Genomic DNA, 20,836 nt, shown 5'->3' with positions numbered 1-20,836 from the left:
GAATCGACTTGATAGCAATGAATCTGTTTTTTTTTTTTTTTTTTTGAGTATGTGGGAAGATGTCCACAGTAGTTAACCAACATCCTTCAAGGGATGTCCCAAATACCGGCACACCCCTGAGCATCACCAACACCACATGGTCCAGTGGGACCTTAAGAACATCTGTGAGTTGGAGGATTCAGGGCCAGCACCTATGGTTGGCTTTGTGGGGCCAAGAGACCCATGTTAGCATCACACGTGAGTACAGAAAGAATGGAGGAATATCAAGTTCCTCAGTCACTCTGGAAAAATATGTGGGTGCTGGTTGATGCCCTGCCCATGAGCAGTGATGTCATCTCCTGCATGTTGCCAACGCCCAGCCCTCCCATCATTTCTGGTGCCAGAATATCCAGAATATGACCCTTTATTTTTGTCCAAAGTTCACAACTGAAAATAGAAATTTGAATGTTCTTATCTTCATTTTTCTCATTAAGTTTGATTTTCTTCACGAAACACAATACAATCATGTCAACTCCTGCCAACACATCCTTTTCCCAGTGCCCCATTGCTCTCCAGATAAACCTTCCCAGGTCTTTGTAGGGCTCTGGACCCTTGGCTTTTCTGACTGCTCTAGCCTCTTCACTTGTTAGCCTTTTCTGTAAACGTCAAATGTGGCCAGCCCTAATTTCTTTCCTATACTCTATCATGTCCTGTCTGTTCCTTCAGGCCTCCTTCCATATACTGTACCCTTTGCCTGGAGCCCTCATTCTGGCATCTTCTGTTTATCCTCCAGGTCGCAAATTATTCCTCACTTCCTCTGAGAAGCTTCCCTAGATGTAGCAAGTTCCCTCTCCTGTATGTCCACAAATTCTAATTGCCCTTTGCTAGGATCCCCTAAAGGTGCCCCAATCACTACTGTCTATGCATGGATCCTCAGTGTATTTTCTGTTGCAAGCACAAGGCTAAACCCACAGTGGGTGGCCAAAAACTATTTGTTCAATAAAATGGAATTATTTGTTCAATAAGGTGGGAATGTCATAATGTTTCCAATTTAGTGATCAAAGGCCCAAAGGCCCATCCAAAAGCTACTGAGGGAAGGAAACAGAACTGTAGTCAGAGAACCAGCTCTTGGACCAATAAGAAGTTTGGACTTTAAGCTTTTGGGAAGTGAGAATCATGGCAAGGCTTTAAGTGGAGAAAAGAGTGGCCAAACCAAGGCTACTACGGTGTGATTGGGATGTATCACAATGCATATGCAGAGGTACTCAGGAAACAAGAAAGATTAATAATGACACTCAGACTGGTGACTAACCATTTCGAGGGCTTACTTCATCTAGGTACATTCAAAATTTTTTCACAGGTGATCTCAGCCTTATCTAGTAAATACTTCTAATCATTCCTCATTCAGAGGTGGAAAAACTGAGCAGAGCAAATACAAGCAAGTTCTCTGAAGTCATGGGGGCGGGGAGGATGGGGTGGAGTCTAGATTCAAAGGTAGACAATGTAACCTCAGAGCCACTCAGCTCAGGAACTCAAAGCCCTAACTTCTTCTTTCTAGTCCCCAAGCCTCTGTTTTTCTTTTTTTTCCCCTTCAGTTTGTCTTTTGTTCTCTCTTTTATCTTTATACTTAATCTTTTAATTTTTTCAAAAAATTATATCCCAATGGTCTTAGAGAAGGTTGGGCAATCTACTTCTGTAGTGATACTGCCTCAGAAACCCAAGGAGGGGTTGCTATGAATAGGGTCCAACTCGACAGCACATAACAACAACAACAACGATGAAGTGTGGAAAAAAATATATATTTATGTAATTCTGAAATTAGCCATCAGAAAATGGAAATACTAGTTTTAGTCAACAAACGGAACATCAGCATATAGGAAACAGTTACACAACACAATCTGAAGAAGAACTTCCCCAAAGTTCTATGTTGTCATTTGAATCCATATTGATGGACACTTGAAGTTACTGAGACAGCAGCCTTTCTTCATTTCTCCACTATCCTTTGCTGACTTATTTGGTTCAAAAAAAAAGAAACACTCACTGCTGTTGAGTCAGATCCAACTCACTCAAAGCGACTCCTCCTTGGGTTTCCAAGGCAGTATCACTATGGAAGCAGATTGCCCAACCTTCCTTCCAAGGAGTGGTGGGTTCAAACCCACCAGCCTTCTGGTTAAAGTCAAATGCCTTAGGCACTATGATTGTTTCTCAGGCCTGAGTGTACTCAATCTTAATCAATCATAATTATTCCATTCTCCTTCACTGGATACAAGTATTTATGGCTTGCCTTACAGCTGGGGTGGTCATGTGACCCATCTCCAGCCAATGGCATATAAAGAGAAGTTTTGGGGCAGTTTCAGTGGAAGTTTTTTGTTTTTATTGTCCTTAAAGGAGAGCCCTTTTATGCCTATACTGCTTTCCTTCCTACCTGTGATACTATTGTGGAGTTGTGGCAGCTATTTTGCAACCATGAGATGACAAGTCTAAGAATGGAAAGCAAAGCCCAGAAGGAAGAGAAGGAAGATGGAGCATGTATAGACTCTTGATGACACTTGAACTACTGTACCAAACCTTCAACTGCCCTCTTCTAGGCTTCTTACATGAGGTTATTAGATGTCTTTTTGCTACAGCTCATCTGTACTTACAGTCCTGAAACTTTTATAACTGAGGTTCCCACCTTGATCCTTCTTCTTCCCCCTCCATTTCTAAGGTAAATTACAGCTTCACCTACATTCTATCCAATACACACTCACAAGTAGATTCCTGGGGTTGTACATTGTGACCTTGGAGTCAGGACACTGAGTCCAAGTTTTGTCTCTGCATGTACTCACTGTGTGGCCTAGGCAAAATCACTAAACATCTCTGACTCCATCTTCTCATGGATAAGAAGGTGTTAAGTCTTCTTCTGTTTACCCCTCAGGGGCCTGTATGAGGATCTAGTGCAGAAGAATATAGATGAAACTACTTTGGTGATATATAAAGGCCTGTATGTGTGGGGGCGGAAAAGGGGGGTTAAAAGTAAAGAAGACCAAGAAGATCTTGCCCTCATCAGGGAGGTACATGTGCAATAATCAAAACCATGCTTGCCACTGCTGTATGCTCCATGGCCACGGTGGAGGAATCTGCTCTTCTGAATCCTAGCCAGCTTGTTAGTGGTAGCATCCAAGCTTGCAGTTGACTAATTTCCCTTGACTGCATCAGGATAAAGCTATGCTGAGCAATCTGGTCTTTATCACCAAAGGGAGCTGGGCTCAGCAATACATGTAAGGGAATAGTGCACAGCAGGCAGCTGTGTCATGCTGTTCAGCAGCTCCTCCAGAGGAAGACACTAGGACGCCCTCCACTTGGACCTGGCTCCTGGCAGCTCTGTGCTAGAAACCTCGTGGCTTCTGTGTTCTCACTTCGGTTCTTCTTTCTGTTCTCCCCCCATTTCCCAGCTAAATTGCAATGCCATCTACATTCTCCCTAACGCACAGGTAGTTCCGTTTTGTGGAACAATGGTGTGGGGTGGCTGTATCATTTTACATCTGAAGATCTAGTCACCTCCAGTACTAAAATACAACAGCCTTGTGAACTGCTCTTCTTTATTCCTAATTAAAAAATCATCTAACAAAGAGAAGATGCCACAAACATCAACACAGATCAGATGCAATCTTCTGTCATTTACTTTTGCTCCCTCCCACTATCAGGACTGAATCCTAAAAAGGCGCTCAAGCATTCCACCTGTGAAGTAGTCAACCCTTCCCGCAAATTTCTGGAAAAGAAGAGTCTTTTATCAGGTAAGGAGAGGAGAGGGCCTGTGTAGCCCTGGAGAAGGCACAGCCCACCAACCACAAGGTGAGAACTTCCATCCATTTAAGAACTTAAAAACTTAAATGGTGGAAGTTCTCACCTTCCATCCATTTAAGAACTTAAAAACTCCCACATAATACACAGTTACTTAGACTCTAAGTTTCTTCCTCCTTTTCTCTTTCCTGGTTGGCTTTCTTCTTCTGGTTTCACACAGGTATAGAGTCAGTGGAGCTAAAGCACCGGACCTGAGGTCTGAGTTCAAATCTTGGCTCTGTCACACACTAGCTGGGTGACCCTGGCCAAGACATCTCAGCTCACTGAACCTGTTTTCTTGTTGGAGAAATAGGGACTATAACTGCACCTCCCTCATGATCTCATGTTGAGGGTGAAATGAGGTAATTCGATAGAGTTAACACAGAACCCAGCATGTGAGAAAGAAGTCATCTGTGCGCACATGCGTAAGTACACAAAAGAGAAAGATGATATGTATGTGAGTTAATACATGCTAAATAGAGACTACAATCAGCAGATTACACCCTCCACCCTGAACTAGTACAGGTAGTCCCCAATTAATGATGTATTCGAGTTACGGTGAACCATACTTACAATCGTCTGTTTTGTTGTTTTTTTAAACACCTTATTGTTACTAATGTGTGTCACGTAAATGTTGCAGCACAAAAATTACTGATGTTATTCTCAGATGTTCACTCACAGATGCTCACAGATTGGGTTTATAAAGATACTGACAATAAAGACAAATAATAATGAAAACTAAAACAAAACAAAACAAGGTATTCAACTTATATGAGAACTAACTTAACGACAGGGTCATCAGACCAATTGGGGACTACCTATTGCTAGTAGGAAGGGAGGAACAACAAAGTCAGGAACTCTCAGGAACAGGAGTCACATGCCATTAACCTCAGGACAGCATGGACTCTGTGTCTGTTTGAGACAAGGCACTGTACCATTAGGCACAAACACTGCCTGAATGCCCAGGACAGAAACCTATGGTAGATGACAGCTGTCCCCCTCCCTGCCACAATCTGAACCTTCCCAGTATTCAGAGTGTGGCAGAACCTGGGTCATTGGTAGGCTGGGAGTCAAGACACTGCAGCCAGTTTAGCGCCAAATTCTCTCAAAGACAGACATCTGCCATGGAACCCATGGTTCATTTCTTTGCTCACTGAGTATTAACTAAGAACATAATGTGTACAGAGACATAAAATACTGGCAAATATGCATATCATCATCACTGTGGCATGATCATGAACTCCTTGTTCTTGCTTTTATTGGTAAAAGAAAACGCTCATTACACCTGAAGACAATGTCTGTGCATTCTTCTCATGCTAACAAGTGCTTGTCTGTGATATTGCAATGATCCATCCAAACAAAAAACAGGCTTGAAATAAACCCATGACTAGGTGTCAGACTACATCCCACTATACTCTTCTTGAGAGAATGATTCTTTCCACTTACTGCCAACCACCAAATCCTCCACTCTCTGACAGCAAGGGACACACATCAACAGTCTTTTCCTTCCAGTGATTGTATTTCCTACATGCCCCCTTTTAAAGACCCAGTGAAACTCCCAATGGAGAATTTATCAGTGATTTAGGATAGGAAAAGCAAGTTTTAACTTTCATTAAATAAATGTCCAGAACATTTTAAAGAAGGATCTGAAAACAAAGAGCAAAGGGGCTGGACTTTTCCACTAAGACATGTGCAAGCTTCAGCACTGGTGTATTCATGTGTCAGGTGATGGTTAGTAAAGCACAGTTCAGAAGCAAGAGAGTGGAGGACAGTGGGCTCTGAGTTCTAAATGATTCTGAGGACTCGAACCCTGAAAAGTGTTGAAAGCTGATCTTGACTGATGAAAGCAATGCAGCTTTCAAGCCTAAGAGAAGAAAACCCTAAGTTACCTAAAACAAGAGAGTGAGGGAAGACTTAACTAAGAAAAGAGAGGCTTAAGAGAATGTCCTACCGTATCACCCTTAAGCTGAGACCCCTTGCATAGGCCCCACTGCTTCCAGAAGTCATCCAAGTTCTTCTATGTAGCTGACAAAGTTTGACTGATCTGACTCTCTTAACCCAGTCTCAATCTTCTCACCATCATCCACCACCTTTTCCCTTCCTCTATCTCCCACCTTCAACTCTTCCTAATACCCTGCAGACTCAATGAATTCCTTGTAGCCAATCATATTCGGCCAACACTTGTTGGGGAATGGGATAGGGGTGGGCACTGCAACCTGCAAATGACACTCTTTCTCAGTTCATTGTCCTTTCTCTATTGCTGCCCTAACCCATTGCATACGCCTGCCTAAGACCTACTTATCTTAAGATGTCCACTTAGATATTCCTTCTTCCTAGAAGCTTCTGAAAATCAGGGCCTCCTAATCTGGTTAGTAAGACTAAGGTGCACCTAAACCAAGCCATGGTATTTCCATCACCTCATATGTAAGTGAAAGTTGCATGATGAATAAGGAAAACCAAAGAAGAGCTGATGGTTTTGAGTTGTGGTACTGGCAAAGAATACTGAAAGTACAATGGACTGCCAGAAGAATGAAGGAATATGTCCTGGAAGAAGTGCATGTGGAATGCTCCTCAAAAGTGAGAATGGCCAGACTTTGCCTTACCTATTTTGATCATATTATCAGAAGGTCCCAGTCCCTGATGAATGATATTAGGCTTGGTAAAGTAGAGGGTCAGTGAAAAAGGAGAAGGCCCTCAATGAGATTTATTGCCACAGTGGCTACAACAATGGGCTCAAACATAGCAAGGATCGTGAGGCTGGCAGCAGAACTGGCAGTGTTTTGTTCTGTTGTACATAGGGTCACTATGAGTTGGAGCTGACTCAATGGCATTTAACAACAACCTGATTACCAAGGAGCTCATGTAGTATAGTGGTTAAAGTATTTGGCTGCTAACCAAAAAGGTTAGCAGTTCAAACCTACCAGCCTGCTCTATGGGAGAAAGACGAGGCATTCTGCTTCTGTAAAGATTTACAGTCTTAGAAATCCTGTGAGGCATTTCCACTCTGTCCAATAGGGTTGTTATGAGTTGGAATTGACTTGATAGCAGTGGATTTCGGTTTTCTATCTTTTTTTTAAATTTTATTGTGATTTGGGTGAAAGTTTACAGAGCTAATTCATTTTTCATACAGCAGTTCACACATACTTTCTCTCACGACACTGACTTATCTCCCACAATGCAACAGCTCTTCTCCCACTTCCTCCCCATAGCCACCTCTTCCCTGTGTCCTTCCCTCCCATGCACTCCTCCCCCGAGAGATGTTTCCCTGTACATAAACAGCTCATCTATTCTCCCATGATTGATCTCTCCAAGGAATTTATCTACCTAATGTAGGAGCTCTGGTAGCATAGTGGCTAAAGCACTTGACTGCTAACCAGAAGGCTGGCGGTTCAAACCCACCAGCCACTCCTCAGAAGGAAGGTTGGGCAATCCTACTTCCGTAGTGATACTGCCTCGGAAACCCAAGGAGGGGTCGCTATGAGTCGAGGCCGACTCGACGGCACATAACAACAACAACAACAACAATGTATATGTTCAGCTCATATGCCTGTCTTTGGTTTGGCTGGAAGCCAAAGGAGTGGGTTCAACTCCAGATGTGAAGGGCAGCTAGAGGCCATAGTCTCAGGGGTTTCATCACGCTCTAACAGACCAGCAAAGCTGGTCCCCCTGCCCTTTTGTGTTTGTGTGTGTGTGATTTGGAGCTTTGTTCCACATTGTTCTCCCACTCTATCCAGGTTCTCCCACATAGATCCCATTCCAAGTGGTTGACAGTGGTAGCTGGGCACCATCTAGTTCTGGTCTCATAGTCATATAGGCTAAGGACCATATGGTGTACCAGTCTCTTGGACTAATTATTTCCACGCATCTTTGGTTTTGTTCATTCTTCTTTGCTCTGGATGAGGAGAGACCCATCATTGCAATGAGATGGCTGCCTGCAAGCTTTTAAGATCCCAGTTGCTAGTTGCCAAAGTAGGATGTGGAACAATGTTTTTGTATACTATGTTATGCCAATTGAGCTTGATGTCCCCTGTGACCATGGTCCCGAGCCCATGGGTCCAACTACTCATTCCCTCTCGGTAGCTGGCTTTGGTCAAGAAGCGACTACAATCTTATCCCTTGTCAGCTCGACTATATACCTGGAAATTCTTACAGAACATACACTTGTAGAAACATTGTCTGCCAACCCATGGTCATGGGCATACTGCCCCCTGCATAGACATACCTAACCATTCAGCCTGTCCACTCATCTATCTACCCATAGATCAATATTTGACTTCACTGACAACCCAGTACTGTTTGTGCAAAAGGGTTCATCTTTGTTGTCTGTACCTCCCATGCACCTTTCTATGTCTTCCTCTTCCTCAATGCCACTGTGTTGATCACTCACATATGGTACATTGCCCTCCTCTTCACTCAAATCAAGACTTGTCTCTACCTATCTAGCAGCATTCCCTCCCCTCTCCTCCCACCCCTAGTAATCAACAAACAAAATTTCCTTCCATATAGAAACCCTTCCTTGACTTTTTATAATAATGAACCAATACAATATTTGTCCTTCTGTGATTGACTTACTTCACTGAGCATAACATCCTCCAAGTTCATCCACGTTATGTGGTGTTTTGCAGATTCTACGTTATTCTTTAGGGTTGCGTAGTATTCTATTGTGTGTATGTACGACAGTTTGGTTATCCATTCTTCTGTTGATGGGCCCCTAGTTTGTTTTCATCTTTTGACTATTGTAAATAGTGCTGTGATGAACATGTTGTTGTTATGTGCCGTCGAGTCAGACCTGACTCATAGCGACCCCTCCTTGGGTTTCCAAGGCAGTATCACTATGGCAGTAGACTGCTCCATCTTCCTTCTGAGGAGTGGCTAATGGGTTTGAACTGCCAGCCTTCTGGTTAGCAGTCAAGTGCCTTAGGCACTATGCTACCAGAGCTCCCGTGATGAACATAGGTGTGTATATTTCTGTTCTCATCCTGGCTCTCACTTCTTTAGGATATATATCAAGTAATGGAATGGCTGGGTCAATTGGTATTTCTAATTCAACTTTGGAAGGAATCACCATACTGCTTTCCATAGTGGTTGTATTATTTTACAATCCCACCAGCAATGTATCAAGAGTCCCAATCTCTCCACATCCTCACATTTGTTATTTTCTGTCTTGCTGAACTTTGCTACTAGTGCTGTGGCAACATGATATCTCATTGTTGTTTTGATTTGCATCTCTTTGATGGCTAATGATAGTGAACATTTCTTCATGTGTTTGTTGGCGGCCTGAATATCCTTTTTGTTGAAATGTCTATTCATGTCTTCTGCCCATGTTTTTGATTGGATTATTTGTCTTTTTGTTGTTGAGGTTTTGGAGTTTTCTATAAATTTCAGAAATAAGTCCCTTGTCAGATATGTCATTGCCAAATATTTTTTTTCCCAATGTGGAGGTTCTGTTTTGACTCTTTTGGAGAAGTCTTTGGAAGCACATAAAAATTTAATTTTTATAAGGTCCTATTTACCTAGTTTATCTTCTGCTTTTTGTGCATTTTGTTATGCTTGATAGTCTATTTATGTCATATATTAGGGCCCCTGAATTTGCTCCCAGTTTTTCCTTGATGGTTTTTCATTTTTTAACCTGGCTCCCCACCCTTGCAGTCTCCTCCAGCCTCCCTCACTGTCTCCTCTCAGACTCTGCTGACCACACTCTATCATGAGCACCTGCTTCTTGACTGCTCCCACCCTCAACACCACAGACTCACAACCACAAGTGATAGGAGAGCTGACAATGTCTTCTTTATTTACAAAGGCAGCCTCAGTGCTTAACATTTAGCACTCAATAGTATTTGTTGAATGAATACATAATCAGAATAGTGAAATGAAGAAGCAAAATTGTACGGAAGATTGCTGATAGAAAAAAATATCTAGGAACAAAGCTAGAAATGGAAATTTAAAAAAAAATCACAGTTATGACAGGGACTGAAAAAATAGTGAGATTATAATCCCTACCCCTTCAAAAAACAAACAACTAAAGGAAGCAAGTGGGTATGTTTTACAGAATCCAAAGTTCCACAAAGACACACAGAATTAAAATCCTGGCATGCTCATGCACTGCAAGGAACTGGTGTAGAATTGCTGGAACTTCATTAAATATTTGTATAGTTTTATTGGTACACTTTTGATTACATAGCCTTTAGAATGAAAATGTGTATGGATTATGTAATGAAGCAGATGAACCCACAATATTTTCACCAACACAAGACATCCCAGGGATCTTTTGCATTACAAAGCTTCTTATGTAATTTGAAACATGACTGGACATAATTAGTAGTACAGAACAAATGAGCTCTTAAAGAAAATACCATCCTTATACTTTTTATACGGAATCGATTACTTTAAAAAGCAAATCCACAGCGGGCAAAGCACTTGGAGAAATAGTTCTACAGAAAATTCTGCAAATTAAAACCAGGCACCAGAAAGTTTTGGGTTGAACTAACAAATGATGTTCTTCTCTATTCAATTCTGCACAAATACGGGCTGCTGGAGGAGCCATTTAAATTGATTTAACAATATCAGCCCAGTTAATACTGTGTTCATTTAATGCATGGCTTAGGCTTCTGTAAAATCATTTTTCAAGTTTCAGCATTGGACAGAATTAGCACCCTCATTTTTATGATAATATTGTTAATTTAATGCATGGCTTGGAGTCAGACTTCAAAGTAAATCAGAAAAATATGCCTTTGCTCTTGTCAGAGACATCTCCCTTCATGCACCAGTGATTTGACCTTAAATTTTAACTTCGAGTGCACAAAATCACTCTCATATTTCAACTGTTCTTTTATACTTCAATCATTTAATTCATCCACTTCAGATAGCCTTTGCAATACCCTGCTCAAGGAAGCTAAAATAATTTTTCACATTAGCTCTTTACGTTTATTCTCTGGAAAGACCTGTATCAGAAGGTTTTCAGTATAAGATATAAGATGCACTTAGCATTGAACTTACTGTAACATGCAAAACTGACTCATTTCTAATGAAAGCCTTTCCTACTATTCAAATCCCCTTCCTCCCCTTTCCTCCATTATGATACTTAAAATCATATGAAAGTGGTAAGTTAGATTTGTTCAAACAAAAATGTATAGTGCACAAGGGCTCCAGCATTGACAATAAAGATTGTATTCTTTACTTTCTCTCTGAAACACTGAAATGTCTCCTCAAACATCTACCCAGCAAACAAGTAAAGGCTGACAGGGTAATGAAGGGTGAAATGATAATGCCCTCTCCAGTAAATGGAATCCAGGTGACAAGAACAATATACTCAAACAGATTTGCAGGGCATTCTGGATGGAGTTTTCAACATTCCATCCTTCTGCACTTAAAAGATTCTGTACTGCAATTCTCCTCTAGATGAGACGTAACTAGCAATTTTAAATAGACTGAAGGAAAACCCACACCATATTACAAGAACAGTTATTAAGATTTGCCCAATACAGATTTCCCTCACTAATCGAAAGTAGTTCTCCTGAAACTTTTCATAAGCCAAAATTGCATAAAGCAAAAACAAAAGCAATTATCATTAATTAACATGGGAAAAAGTTCTGAGCATTTCTGTTGTTGTTATGTGCCACTGAGTCAGAACTGACTCATAGTGACCCGTCCTTCGGTTTCCGAGGCAGTATCACTACAGAAGTAGATTGCCCCATCTTCCTTCTGAGGAGTGGCTAGTGGGTTTGAACCTCCAGCCTTCTGGTTATCAGTCAAGTGCCTTAGGCACTACACTACCAGAGCTCCTGAGCATTTCTAGAGCCCCCAAAATAATGTACCAAACCATACCAAATAACACATAAACCTGTAATAACACTATCATACCATGTTCCCAGACACAATTCAAAGCTATGTTGCTGAGATGCTGAGTGTAGTTCCCTGAGAAGGAATGTGGTGATAGCTCTCTTGCTGCTCAGGGTGCACGCTGTCTCTCTAATGGCTTGTTGCAAAACAAACACCAAACATTAGTTTTGCTTTTCACCTTTCTTCATAAAAGTGAAAATCCTCTTCTGATTTCATTCAGTTAGCAAAAACAGATACTGATGTCAAACTCAGTGCCTTTGAGTCAGACATGACTCATGGTGACCCCACTTTGGGTTTCCAAGGTGGTATCACTATGGAAGTAGACTGCCCAATCTTCCTTCCAAGGAGTGGCTGGTGGGTTTGAACCACCAGCCTTCTGGTTAGAAGTCAAATGCCTTAGGCACTGTGCCACCAGAGCTCCTGGTAGGACTTTCTTTCATAAAAGCAAAGTGGCATGAAGTGAACTTTTGAAAGGCAGATGTTTGCATCTATTATTTAGGGCTTTGTTGGTGGAATCCCTATGTGGTGCAAATAGTGAACATACTCAGGTGCTACATGAAAGGTTGGAGGCTCAAGTCTAGCCATGAATATCTCAGAGGAAAGACCTGGAAATCTACTTCTGCAGTCAAACACTGAAAATCCTGTGGAAAAGAGTTCTACTATCAAAGTCAGAATCAACTCAAGGGCACATGATTTATACTGTTGGTAAGTGTATAAACATTACTCCTGCTTGGTGGGTATTCTGGTAATACTGCACACCCTTAGTGCAGTAGTTCCACTTCTAGACTACATTCTGCAGAAGCATATTCAACCATGTAAAAATGTATGTAGAAATCCATTCACTGCAGCACTCCTGAGTAGAAAAAGGTTGGAAAAAACAAAATGCCCAGGGTAGGGGGAATGGGTTAAATAACTTATGTGAACTATAAATAATGTAATGGCCTATTGTTAAAATACATAGAGACTTGATTACAATAAAATTACAGAGACAAGTTACTGAATATGCTATAGAATGTGATCCTATTTTTGTGGAAAAAAATATCTGTGTTCATATACACGGAAAGGTTGGAAGATTAGGTGCCAAATCAAAGAGGAAGGGAGCATTTCTAAATTGTTTATTTATTTATTTATTTATTTTTTACATGTATTATCTTTACTATAAAGCCATCAACAAATAATATTTATTGTGTATTAATAAGGAGCTCTGGTAGCACAGTACCTAAGGCATTTGACTGCTAACCAGACAGTTGGTGATTCAAACTGACCAGCTACTCCACAGAAGCAAGACTGGACAATTGTGACAGTTGGAGTTGTGTGTCACCTTGGCTGGACCACAATTCTGTGTGGTTAAAGCAGTTGTGATGTGGGTTATTCCCATGATGGGATTGGATGTATATGTTTTGAGCAGACAATCCATTGAAGGGGAGTTTCCCTAGGGGTGTGGCCTGCTTCCAATATATTTATGGACATCCTGGGAAAAGAGACACTCTTCTGTGAATCAGGATCCTGTTGTGCTGCCTACAACTATTCATGAGTGAATAATCCACCATTTGGCCTGGAGATCTTGGATTCAGCATTCGTTGGAGTCAACAGCCAGTATACTGCCTGCCAACCTTGAGCTCGTCAGCCCCTGCAGCTGTGTGAGTTGGGAAAAGCCTCCAGCTTGACATTTGATCCAAGAACTTGGGACTTTCCAGTTTCTATAAGTGTGTAAGACATTTTCCTAAGACAAATTTCTCTTTCTCTCTCTCTCTATAAGCTTTACTGGTTTTGCTTCTCTAGAGAACCCACACTAACATAGTAATCTACTAATCTACTTCCACAAAGATTTACACCTCAGAAACCCAATGGAGGTCTCTATGAGTGAGCACTGACTTGATAGCAGTGGTTTCTTATTATTTGTTTGTTTGTTTTTTGGTATGTATTAATGGCTCCTTTATGACCTAGGTCTTTTAATATAAATTCACTAACATTTCTGATCCATTGCTGTACCAGTGGGGGAATAGTGTTCATGATTTTACTATAAAGGCTTCACATAAAGAGGTTCAGAATGCCCTTCCAGTTGTTTAAATAATTATGTAAAAAGTCTTGAAGTTGATCATGTATGCTGAAAAACAACAAATGGATGGTGAGGGTCAATGGGACTTCTCTGATGGGCTTCTTCATATAAAGGGATAATTTTTGGCATAATAATAATAATAATAACCTTTTTAAATGATTCTGTAGTAATTGGCATGTCTACTTTTAATTATCTCAATCACCTTCTCATCATTATTTAATTGAGATTGTTTGTATATCTTAATGAACTTACATAGATTATTTCAATAGATTGGTTTCATTAAGAGAACAATAAATCCTGACTGATAAAGGATCCACAATGTAATTAACTAGCTCTTCTTATTATGTGAATTTCTGATACTTCTGTAATGAGTAATTAAAGATTAATAAGAAAGATAGTCTCAAATTAGCTGCTTATCTTCAAATGCTTCAGGATGTGGAGAGATTAAGCTGTATTTGCATATGAGGCTGGCAACTACAGTAACTTTATTTGAAAATGGCAAAGTTCTAACTCTCTAAAAGACTCCTTCCAAAGAACAATCCCCCAGGGCTAGATAATTTCACAGTAAAATGGTTCAGTGGATTAACTACAGGCAGTCCCCGGGTTAGGAACGAGATCCATCCATTCCTAAGTGTGTCTTTAAGTAGAATTTGTAGGTGAGTTGGAACAAGTGCATATGGTTCTTATTTAGCCTTACTTTAGTGCAAGAAGAGGATTGAAGCCTTTTTAATGATTTAAAAGCTGCATGTAAGCAGTAAAGGTGATTGTGATGAATAATTTGCCGCAAGTAGGGATTTGTTCAATCATTTCAAAGTGAGGGCAAATTTATTTAACATTAAAGGACAAGTATGAGTTGTCCTGAAGTTGGATGTTGGTAACCTGGGGGACTGCCTGTACATTCTCTTCACTTCTGCTTGGGAAACAGGACAAGGCAAAGCTAGAGAGCCCCTAACTGAGTCCTGATTGTACTATTTCCTAGCTATATGACCTTGAACTCATTGCTTCCACCCTCTCCATGCCATGTAGCACAGAGCTGGGATGAAGATTCAGTGAGATAACCCACATAAGTCACTTTAATCTGCACAGAGTGGGTGCTCTATGAAAGGCAGATGCTGTTATTAATTCTACAAATATTTAAACTCCTACTATTTGCCAAGCACTGTCATAGGTACAAGTCCCTGGTTAGCACAAACAATTTGCAATGGGCTATTAACCTCAAGATCAGCTGTTTGCCAACTATTGGTCTCTTTCCATGTGAAGCAAAGGAGAATGAAGAAAACAGAAGACTCAAGGAAGCTATTAGCCCAAAGGACTAATGGCCCACATGAATCACAGCCACCTCTAACCTGGGAACAGTAGAACTAGATGGTTCCTGGCTACCACTACCATCCATGCTGACCAGGACCACAATAGAAAGTCGTGATGAGAATGGGTGAAAACGTAGAACAAAATTCAAATTTAAAAATGAAAACAAGAACAAAAGACCACACATACTAGTCTGAATGAAAATGGAGAAGCTATTGCCTTAAGACAACCTCCTAACTTGAAAATGAAGACACTCCGAGAGGCCACCTCTCAGCCAAATAACAGACAGGCCTATGTAGGAGCTCTGGTGGCATAGTGCCTAAGGTATTTGACTGCTGACCAGAAGGCTGGTGGTTCAAACCCACCAGCTGCTCCTTGGAAGGAAGGTTGGGCAATCTACTTCTGTAGTGATACTGCCTCAGAAATCCAAGGAGGGGTCACTATGAGTTAGATCCAACTCTACTGCAGTGAGGTTTTTTTTTTTTTTTTTTGTTATAAAATAACAGTAACACCCACAAAGAATGTGATCCTCAGAACAATCAACTATACATAACTAATAGGGGAACATTTGCCCAAAACCAATGATGAGAAGGCAGGGATCAAAGGGAAACTGGATGAATGGAAATTAGGGAACCCAGGGAGGAAGTGGGGAGAGTGCTGACACATTGCGGGGACTGCAACAAATGTCATGCAACAATGTGTGTATGAATTATTGATTGGAAGACTAATTTGCTACGTAAACTTTCATTTAAAGCACAGCAAAAATGTTCAAACAAAACAAAAGATTGGCAGTTTAAATTCATCCAGCAGCACCACAAAAGAAAGGCCCAGCAATCTTCCATGAAGATTATAGCCAAGAAAACCCTATGGAATGGTCTACTTTATAACACATGGGGTCACCATGTGTCAGAATCAACTCAACAGCAACGGGTTTTTGTCCTAGGTACTGGGGGTATATCACTGAATGATCAAGACTAGCCACCTGCTACCATGGAACTTATTCTTTTCCTTTTCTCTTTCCTGTCTAGAGCTTTTCAAAATCTACAGCCACAGATTATGTTGTCCTGCAGGTCTGGCCTCTGGCTCTGAGATACTCATGAGAAACATGCACTGATTTAGCATACCCAACATCATTTAAATACCCATGCCCTCTGCCTAACACATGAAAGTGGGTGTTGTGCTCATAAGGTAGTCTGCCCAGACATAAGGGTTTTGTGACCAGACACTCTGCCCAGGGGCTGGGGAAAGCTCTGAAGAGCACAGTAAAAGCATTCTCTGAGCAATACCTTCTTTCATATCCTACAATTAGCTCAGGGCATCTTAAACACTACATCTGCCAATGGACATCTCAACACAGGTAATCCCCACAATAGCCCTGTGGCATAATATTACCACACCCACATGACAGTGGGGGAGCTCTGGTGGCGTAGTGCCTAAGGCATTTGACTGCTAACCAGAAGGCCAGTGGTTCAAACCCACCAGCTGCTCCTTGGAAGGAAGGTTGGGCAATCTACTTCTGTAGTGATACCACCTGGGAAACCCAAGGAGGGGTCACTATGAGTCGGATCCGACTCATTGACAGTGGGTCCAGTGGGTTACATCACAATGGAGAGGGTTGATGCTCAGACTGTAAAGTAGTTTACCTCAAGACACACAGCTGTATGTGGTAGGAAACTAGTATTCAAAACCAAAACTTGACTCCAAAGCCCCAGATCGATCCATCTCACCATGCTGCCTCCTCTCTGACAGAAGTCGTCCTTGATCCAGTTACAATACGGCAAAGCATGGGTATTTAACACACACCAGTAGCTGGTTAAGGACTGGAAGAAAAGAATCAGGTACTTGTGATAGCATTCATTGGAGAGAGTGGAAAGGACATAAGGGACAGGACAAGAATCATATCAGAGAAATGAGGCAAAGGTAACAAGGAACTGCATAGGGAACCTAGATAGCTGCTCCTTTCCAGACAGCACGCTACTGTCTGGCCTAGGTTTGTAAATTCCTGGATCTCTCCACTTCCCAGCTCTAAGAAGTTGGTTCAGTTCCTGAAATCTTGCATCTTTATTTGCTGAGAACTACCCTGCCACTTAGAGTTATGGTAAGGAACAAAGGTAAGATAAAGAGGAAAGTAACAGACACGTTGTTATCCATTTTGTTGTTAGCTGCCACCAAGTCAGCTCCAACTCTGGGCGACTCTACCACAAAATGAAACATTGTGCCTCCCTGTACCATCTTCACAATTGCTGGCACGTTTGAGTGGATTAGAATATTTTTTTCTAATCCATAGGGTTTTCATTGCCTACTTTTCAGAAGTAGATTGCCAGGCCTTTCTTCCTTGTCTGTCTTAATCTAGGGACTCCACTATAACCTCTCCAACATGGGTGATCCCACTGGTATTTGAAACAACGGAGGTATAGCTTCCAGCATCATAGCAACATGCAAGTCATTAAAGTACAATAAATTGACACATAGTAGGGTAACACATAATAGGCATTTAATAAAGTCTACTTTTGTTTCAGAAGCTAAGATGAAGTGTTCTGTGAACCTTACATTGCTCTTCACATTTTAGTCGCGTCATAATCATGCTTATTACTACCATCATTATTGTGAAACTGTTGTTGTTGTTGTTGTTATGTGCTGTCGAGTCAGCCCTGACTCATAGCGACCCCTTCTTGGGTTTCCGAGACAGTATCACTACTAGCTTAAAGTTAATTTCCATGTGAGAAATTCTAGCAATTTAATGAAAATATGGCTTGGTCTATTCCCCAAGGTTCTGAAAAGGTCAGCTCATGCGGAATATGAAATACAGTGTACTTCCTCCGGATGACAATGTCTGCATGCTAATTTAGGAGAGGAAATGTGCTCAAGTGCATCCCCAGTCTCTAAAAGCCCTTCCCATGTCCATGATTCAGTGAACTCAAAGGGGACTAGACAATCCTCATCATCCAACATCTAGATATTGTGTGTCCAATAGCAATAAGAATATTAATTGGTTACTACTAAAATATCAAATGAACCCACAATGCAAAGAAAGAACAAAACAGTTGGACTCACTGCAATTATGTTGAAGAAATCGTCATCCCCCAGCGTATCCAAGATAGATGATACCGTTTGCTTTGCAATGGTCAGACGGAGTCCCTTCATGCTGCCGCTGACATCTACTAAAATAACGACATCTTTTGGAGAAGTGGCTGCCTGGATATACCTAGGTCAGGGGAAAGTTGGTAAAAAATGAATGCTAAAGCTCTCTTAAAGTTTTTTTCTTAATATAATAACTGAGAGGTGGACCGTTAGTTACCATTTTCGGTTCCTGCAGTCAAAGGCAATGACTCCATTCTCATCTGGTTCCCATTTAATCCCTACAAGAAAAATGGGATTATAAGAAACTTCAAATGTTTATTCACAGCAGTACAAGTCTGCTCAGCTTTGCTGATTGAATAGACATGATGAAAAATCACAGACAAAGACCAATCCTGGAATCATCATATGTCCCACCAACAACTCTGGGAAGGTGCTTTAGGGGCATAACCCTAGAAGAAACACAACCTAAGGTCAATGCTCTAAAGTCCTGCTGGAGAGAGGAGAGATTTGTAGTACTGCTGTGTTTATTGAGAGAGAATATAAGTCCAGCTCCTTTCCTTGGCTAATGATAAAGTTCCTTAATTTCACTGCATGTCCAGGAAGTTGTTGGACCTGGTGGCATCATTCACAGACCTCTGGGCAGACACTGACCGCAACCCTGGAGCCGGGTGAGGTAATGTGTGTCAGAAGCAGAAGACACACAATATTATGCTTCCATCTCAGAATGTACACAAGACTGTGCTCTCCTCATTCCTATGTTTTTAATCAAGAATTTTAGCTTTGCCTTCCACCCTGAAATGAAGGAAAATGGCTCCACTTATGCTAAATAACAAAGCTGAAATTTCAGCTCTGGAAGCCTGGGGAGCTTTCCTGGTATATAAAATAGTACTGAACAGCCTTAGCCTTGTGGTTTGCAAATTGGTCAGGGAATACCTAAGGGTGGCATTCTCTATTTACAAATTAGTTTTTAAGAATACAATTTCACTTAAAACAATCCTTCTGCTACTTAAAGAGAGAGAGAGAAACACCATTTTCAACCATCAGTGCTGCTCAGGGGTGGAAGATTTGAAATATAGATTTTAGAGATAAAAAAATAAAAAAGAGAAAACTGTTTTCACAGGAGATAATCCTGCCTTCAGTTGGGGCACTGAAATTCTCCTTTTCAATTAACAATGGCCAGCTTTCTAGAGCAAGCTGTGCTTATAATAGGTTAAGATAACATCCTCCAAATCATTGCACAGATAACCTCAAGAGGACAGCTTGCAATTCAAAGATGTTTTGTTCTATCCTCCTCACAACATCCAATAATCTCCACCCCTAAACCTTTTTGGTACCTACATTTCCCAACTGAAGATGTGCCTAATTTAAAGAGCTGCATCTAAGAAGTCAGAGAGCAGAAGTATTAGAAGTCACCACCAATTGACAATCAATTCTTAATGGAGATAAAACATAATCAATACAATAATGTATCCTGAGAAACAAGTACACAATATATAAAGGAAATGGCACACTGCTTTTATACAAAGCCATTAAGAGCTAGAATGGCACAGTCGTGATACCCAATGAAATTGCATCCCTTAGGAGGCTAAGCAATGTCCCAACATGTAACTTCACAAAAGAACTGGTTTGAGTCTAATACAAAGGGAATTGTTTTTTTTTTTTTTTTTAATTATTGCTTTTCAGAATACTCTTCACTCATGGCAGGTGTCCAATGGATATTTCTTGAATTGAATTGTGATGCATTTTTTGGAACACAACCATACCTGCATATATTGCTAGTTATCCACTACCAGTTCCCCAGCCTCTGTCACCCCACCCCCATCACCAGACCATGCTTGGGTGCTCCATGGGAAACAAAAAATGAATTGATTGAGTCAATCTTTATTAGCCCTGAATTCCTGTTTTATGTATTGGCAACTTGCTAAAATTTATTTTTAAACCCCAAATCAATACTTGTAGTGCTTTTATAGACATCTACAGGATGAAGTCACACAAGGTTGTTCAGTATTTGCTAATTCAATGTTCATGGGGACTTTATAGAACATACTAACATGAACAGTAAGAACTGACTGTATACGCTTTACCACCACAATATGTAACACAGGCTGGGGAAAGAAATTAAACATGCTGGATCTTCTTTTTGGATTGAGACCATTGTCCTGAAGATGGGCTTACAGCTAGCTCCTCCCAGACACTGCTGAAACTTGGTGCTTTTTAAAAAAAAAAAAAAGTCAAGATGAAACTAGTTTACTGGGAAGACTGGTAAGGAAAACAATTCTATACAGAAAGTGGATCAAATGGGACATCCCTAAAGACATTTGCCCATTAATCATAATTTTCATCAAGCTGGCCAAGTACTCTGAGTACAGACTGGAAAAGAAGGGCCTGGTCCTTTTCTTTACTCAGGAAGTCGCATATCTAGCAGGGAAGCAGACATGATCCAAGATGTCACTGTTGCAGAGACATTATGAAGGAGAAGCACCTAATGCTATGTTAGTGTCCTCCGATATGAGTTGTTGTTGTTGTTAAGTGCCGTCGAGTCGTTTCCGACTCATAGCGACCCCCATGCATAGCAGAACGAAACACTGCCTGATCCCGCGCCAGCCCCACAATCCCTGCTATACTTGAGCCCATCAATGCAGCCACCGTATCAGTCCATCTCCTTGAAGGCCTCCCCCTCTTTCGTTGACCCTCCACCCTACCAAGCATGACATCCTTCTCCAGGGAATGGTCCCTTCTGACAACATGACC

The 20,836-nt window shown here is 41.1% G+C and overlaps 1 protein-coding gene across 1 annotated transcript in view; it reads right to left on the bottom strand.

Annotated features, from left to right (window-relative positions):
* The window catches only part of CACNA2D3 (calcium voltage-gated channel auxiliary subunit alpha2delta 3), a 1,513,414-nt gene that overhangs the window by 750,672 nt on the left and 741,906 nt on the right, over positions 1–20,836 (bottom strand). Inside the window, exons 7-8 of the mRNA XM_007937248.2 lie at positions 18,303–18,363; positions 18,059–18,209 (exon numbers count right to left, since the gene is read on the bottom strand). Coding sequence (XP_007935439.1) covers positions 18,059–18,209; positions 18,303–18,363 — 212 coding nt within the window. The remainder of the gene's footprint in view (positions 1–18,058; positions 18,210–18,302; positions 18,364–20,836) is intronic.

Source organism: Orycteropus afer, unplaced genomic scaffold (genome assembly GCF_000298275.1).
Source record: "Orycteropus afer afer isolate SDZICR_OR568_19922 unplaced genomic scaffold, OryAfe1.0 scaffold00041, whole genome shotgun sequence".
NCBI classification, from domain to species: domain Eukaryota; kingdom Metazoa; phylum Chordata; class Mammalia; order Tubulidentata; family Orycteropodidae; genus Orycteropus; species Orycteropus afer.
This window is presented reverse-complemented; position numbering and strand designations above follow the sequence as displayed.